The sequence below is a fragment of the Trachymyrmex cornetzi genome, unplaced genomic scaffold, assembly GCF_001594075.2.
Source record: "Trachymyrmex cornetzi isolate Tcor2-1 unplaced genomic scaffold, Tcor1.1 scaffold166, whole genome shotgun sequence".
NCBI classification, from domain to species: Eukaryota; Metazoa; Arthropoda; class Insecta; order Hymenoptera; family Formicidae; genus Trachymyrmex; species Trachymyrmex cornetzi.
This window is the reverse complement of record NW_017296266.1, coordinates 48,482-54,459: the sequence shown is the minus strand read 5'-3', so window position 1 is coordinate 54,459 and position 5,978 is coordinate 48,482. Positions and strand designations below refer to the sequence as shown.

At 28.6% G+C, this 5,978-nt stretch overlaps 2 protein-coding genes across 2 annotated transcripts in view; both read right to left on the bottom strand.

Annotated features, from left to right (window-relative positions):
• Positions 1-4,225, bottom strand: part of LOC108759063 (uncharacterized) — a 5,412-nt gene extending 1,187 nt beyond the window's left edge. The window contains exons 1-2 of the mRNA XM_018504343.1: positions 3,978-4,225; positions 3,253-3,373 (exon numbers count right to left, since the gene is read on the bottom strand). Coding sequence (XP_018359845.1) covers positions 3,253-3,286 — 34 coding nt within the window. The 5' untranslated portion in view covers positions 3,287-3,373; positions 3,978-4,225. The remainder of the gene's footprint in view (positions 1-3,252; positions 3,374-3,977) is intronic.
• A 110-nt stretch (positions 4,226-4,335) lies between these two features.
• Positions 4,336-5,978, bottom strand: part of LOC108759062 (uncharacterized) — a 3,970-nt gene continuing 2,327 nt past the window's right edge. Inside the window, exons 3-5 of the mRNA XM_018504342.1 lie at positions 5,254-5,439; positions 4,861-5,154; positions 4,336-4,490 (exon numbers count right to left, since the gene is read on the bottom strand). Of these exons, the coding sequence (XP_018359844.1) occupies positions 4,390-4,490; positions 4,861-5,154; positions 5,254-5,439 (581 nt within the window). The 3' untranslated portion in view covers positions 4,336-4,389. The remainder of the gene's footprint in view (positions 4,491-4,860; positions 5,155-5,253; positions 5,440-5,978) is intronic.

The window sequence follows — 5,978 nt, the reverse complement described above, 5'->3', positions numbered from 1 at the left end:
TATATATATATATATATATATAAAAGAATAACGTTTAAAAAAACATTCAAAAATTATAGATGCAGCTTTTGAATTTTCTAGAATGAAGAAGTAATTAAAAATAATTTTAAAAAAGTATAATGTAGACGATCGATAATTAGAACACAATTTTTACGTCAAATGGATGAGAGAAATTTATAAAGCTCAGAAAGAAATTTATAATAAGTCCAAGTACGTTGCAACGCAATGCATTTATGGATGTGACGGCGAAGCCATCGATGAATGTCAATCAAGTAATTACAACTTACGTTATATTATGCAAGCCAATGCATATCTTTACGAAACTTTCCTCAACTTTCGGAATTTTTATTTTGGATCGTTATTATCAGTCTATTAGTAAACAATTTTTTAATTTAACACAAGTCGTGTTAATTCTATTATAAATAAAAGAAACCAGTAATATTGATACACGTTGAAATATGTAATATAGAATTATAATATAGAAAGACTCATTTTTTATCTATTACTGTCATTTTTATTATTTTTCTTAAAAAAATTTAGTATATTTATATAGAATGATATATGATATTTATACTTCTAGACAGTAAAAGCTTAAATAACTAAATAAAATACATTTTTACGGATATCATCTACTTATATATATGAGTCAGAAAAATTAAGTATGTCGGAGTGGAAGCTTTAAAATTAAAACTTATTTATATAAAATTTATTTTATATAACATAGTAGAAGTCATTAGTTAATTTAACTCCAGAATATTATCGCATATTTCTTTCTAACATAATTACAAAATATAAAAACATCTTACTTTTTGTTGTTTAATTAGTTTGTTTCTATCAGAATGTAATTTGATTTTAATATTAGTTATTTTGTGTATATTTGTAGCATATAACACATCTTATTCTAATATCCCAATCAGCATACAATATATTTAAAAAACATTTTTTAACAATTATTTAATATTTTTACATTAAATAAATATGTAAAAAATATAATTTTTAATATTTTTGAAATATTGTGTACTGATTGGGGTGTTTTTAAGTAATCGGTGAGTTATATAATTCTTGTCTCATTCGTTTGTCATTAAACAAATCAGTTTTACAAAATTAATTCCGAAAATTATGTCCAAAATAACATGAATTACAATATAGTATTGAACAATTAGAAAACTATTTTTAGCACAAACTGCAAAAGCCACCTTTCTGAGAGATCGACGTGAAATTCTGTGGTATCACTTTGTCTTATAGTCCGGTTTTGATCCGATTATTCCGCAAACATAAAAGAGGCTGTAAATACCGTAATTATTAACTTCACTTAGCTTCTCTTTGAAATATCTTTATAATTAACGTACTTTATTGCAAAAAGTACTGTGAGATATTATATGATATTGTATATTAAAAATCGCACAAACAGTAACGCAAAATTTATAAATTTTCTTTCTTTCTCTCTCTCTCTCTCCCTCTTTTTCAAAATCTTTTTATATCACATATATATATATATATATATATATTTAAGTACGAATTCAATCATATTTAAGTATGTAAGTGAATAAAATATATATGTACATTTATCTAAAGATTTACCAAGAAATAGAATTATTAAAGTATAATACTAACGGGATCTGTAACTAAAAGTGAAAATATTCATTTGTTTTTTGTATTTTAGAGGGGAAGTATCATGCTAGATTTGGGAATCTAACATATTTTCAATTTTGATTTTTTTTTTAATGTAAAAAATGCGAAACTGTGTTTTATTTTTATAAGGAACTGTAGAACTATAAAAAGTGTTACTATAGAACTTTCATTATTTTTTAAATATTTATTAATAGAACGTCGTGCTAATTTCACAGATTTCCCTTTTGGGTATTCGTGAAGTTAACACGACATTCTATTTTCTTCTTCTTACGTTATGCTTCTGGTCTGTTACACCTCTCTCATATGCTTGTGGTGCGCCGGTTTTAATGCCGGTTCCAGACGGCGGATTTTTTGAGAGGTCTTTCTATAGACAAGGGTACTCTCGAGAGGTTGCCGGCTTTTCCAACAATATTTCAAAAGGGAGACACGAGCGTAATATTTTGGTTTCTACTGAGATCGAACCCGGCACCTCTAGCATGAGAGACCTGCAGTGTGCTATCTAACCATGTCACGCTCACACTCTTTCATTATAATATGACATTCTATTATAATATAAAAAAAAAAATAATAGTTTTGAAAGCATTTTTCTCCGAGTGTCGTGCTGTCTTTTATACAAGGTATACAAAATAAACCAGCATTTATATGATACATATCATATTGAATAACAAAGCCTTAGTAAATATACGTAGAAAGCTCAACCATTTCTTAGATATAAACAATTTTAATTATATGTTAATATCATAACTGATTTATTGGTTTTTACGTGTCACATGCGACGTAAAGATTTACCACAATATTTACCAACTGCATTCTAAATGTTCTCATTCAATTTTCATACACATTTTACAATGAAAAATTTCACTGGGAGAATCAGTAAATCATCAATTAGCCATTCATACATTGAATGGACATTATGGAAGATTACCTCATTTGGATGTGTAATTCTTCCAAATAGGCTATCAGTGTTACTTATATTAAAAATAATATAAGAACTAAGGCTCAAATAATTTATAAAATTAATATAATAAAAATAGGGCTACGAGCCAAGCAAGGTCTTAATGCTAAATTATTGAAAAAACAAACAGTTTATTGTTTCGACCCTAATTGGGTCATTTTCAATATTAACCTTGACACAAAATAAAAATCAAATGCTCATTTGAATAACGATCTTGAACAAAACATGTAACGTTAAAAAATAATTCTAATAACATATAAGTTTGTTGTGTATGTAACGAACGTTGTTTACGTAAAGAATTCTTTTTAAAGTTATAAAAGTTTATAACTTTAATTTTTAAAAAGTTTATTGAAACTGTTTTTTCAATAACTTAGTATTAAAACCTTGCTTGTGTTGGCTCGTGATCCTATTTTTATTATATTACTTATATTAGTTTTTCTTTTTTCACGTTTATAGAACATACAGAAAAATAAGTCAGTTAATTATTATAACACTAATATACAAAATTGTTTATTTCTTTGAAATGATTGAGTTTTCGACCTTCACTAATTATTTTTACTCAGTATGATGTGTACTATCTACCATATAAATGCTAAATGTTTTTTCAATACCCTGTATAAATTAAGGATCAGGATATATATGTAATAAAAAAGATTATATATTACCTGCGAAAAAAAGTAGCATCCAAGGGTGATTCATTTTTTATAAAGTATTGGCGATCAAGAGCGAGATGATAAATTCGGCACGATGATAAGCCTGACGACTTCAATTACAGATGCGAACGCTCTGTTACAAACAATAGAAATGTGTTAGTAATAACGAATGCAAAAAATTTAAAAAAATAATGCCGTTAACTGTTAGTAAATTAAAATATCACTGAAATATAGCATACATCTTAAATTAATAATGTCGCTCTAAGATATTCGAGTAATATACATATATTTCATTTTAATTACAACCTTTCTAACTGTAATTAAAATATAATTACAGTTTGTTTGCACGTTTTTAACAAGATGAATTTATATAGTATAAACCCAGTTAGAAATGGCAATGGAATCAACATCGAATCGACGTCGATTCGATGTCGATTTGATGCTTTCGACGTCGAATCGACATCGATTCAATGTCGATTCCATTATCATTTTTAAATGGGAAGCTATCAGTTGTTACACGATTTTAAAAATTGTTAACGAATTTTCGATCCACATTATACAAGAGTACAACACATTATCAAATTAGAAGTAGTGTATTAACGAGAAAATAAAAAATAATATATTTTGATAATTATAAAATAATTACATTCGAATTTAGTATTCTGTGACAATTTAAGATGCTATTACAAACCGGTACGAATTATTGAAAGATAGATTTGCTGCAGATGGTTACTTACCCTTTACAGGTGAGTGCCGGGAAGCGAATGATAATCTTGAAGGATACCGCTTCTAGATATCATCCCCACTATCCAAGATTATCTCTCCCACCCCCAACGCACGCACCCACTTTGTCATTTCGATATAGCTATGACTTCTATACGCAAAAGGTTAAATAACGAATATTAAAAATCATTGAAGAATCAACGGACAATCGAATTCGAGCGACATATATTATTTATATGTGCTTTGGGAAAAAATAGATTGAATAGAGATGATCGATTTAAGATAAAGTTGTATTATTTCTTTTTTTTTTTCAAAACTAGATGAGTTGATGACTCAAGGTCCAAAATTAAATTACATTATCTATTTAATAAATAAATATTTATTTCCCTGGAGTACAATTTGTGATTAAATCAGTCTACCTTAATCCTACCATATTAATCTAAGAATGGCAATACAAAGGATATCGACAAGCAACATCGCGTAGTGCCTCCCTTGCGAAACATTTGTGCGATAGGGTAGTAATTGCGCTGAAACATAAGGAAGGAATATACATTTAATAAACATCTCATCTATTTGATGAATTAAAAAAAAGATTTGCTTGAAAGTTCGAGAGTTTAGGCGTGTTTAAATTGTCTTGTTCGACTCTCGACAAGATTATCATAAATTTTGTTAAGTTTACATTAATGTTTATAGTTTGTTATTTAAAAAAGTATTCTGCCGGTGAGATCTAACAAAAAGTAGGTTTCTATATATTATTTTTCTTCACTCTTTAGAAGATAATTTGAGTTAATAACGAGTTAAATAACGATAAGAACACTTTGAGTTAACAACGAGTTAAATAACAATAAGAACACTTGTGTTAAAGTGCATTGACTGTCACATTGGAACGATTCGAACTGGGGTAATAGACGATCCGTTCTCGGCGTTTATATTCTGTTTCGGGGATTGACATTTCGCATTCGATGATAGCAGGGTCCAACGTATTCTCGATGATGACGTCCAGCGATGTTTGAGGGTTACCTTTGTACCAATCCGTTAAGGGTCCCCGATCGCTTTCATAACTGTTGCTCTCGATCCCGTTGACAAAAAGCTTCAGAGACGGTCGTGGTAGCGCACCCATGACCACACATGTTAAATTCACGTGAGTCTTATTAAAGGGATAAGTACGCACCGTCATGTTACTTTCCGGCACTTAAAAACAAATAAAGGCAATCAATCAGTTAAACAGTGTGAACGATCAATTAAAAAGAGACATGCTAAATTTCAGATTAAATTCTCTCGCAAACTTGCCATAAACAATCATCTTTGTCGAATTGCTCGCTTCATCCTGGTATGTGCTGATCGTACACGTGTATTCCCCTGTCATGTTTATGGTAACAGTCTTCAATCTTATCATCGAACATGAATATGGATCTTTCAGGTTTTCAGCCGGATATTCCGCAATTCCTTCGATGATTCCAATATCTTGTGGCGGTACTGGTGGCATAAATGTATTCTATCAGCATATAATATTTAAAAAAGATTTAAAAAATCCCTTTTAAATATTTATTTTGCTTAAAAATATTAAATGAATGTTTAATAATGTTTTTAAAATATTGTGTGCTGATTTTAAGATATGTCAAACTTAAATTAAACAAACGAGGTAATAATATTAAACAAAGTAGAGGAAAGTCACCGATACCGACATAGGTCTCCTAAAGTGATATACCCCCTTATTTTTCGGAAACTAACTATTGCACTTTATTAATACTAATAAAATCATGATCTCTGTTTAGCTAATTAAAGAAGTACAAACTCATAATTCCTAGGTTTGTTCCTGTATCAAATCAGCTAAAAACGAATTCTACAAATGCGAAAATAAAATTCTTACGATTTTCTTTTGCAAATTGTGAGGTTTAAATAATAGTGACTATATTATTGATAATATTACGTCATTTTAAACACTTGTAGTTTCCGAAATAAGTTTTATTTATATTATTTTTTCTCTTAGTCTTTTCATAATACGATTTTTAATT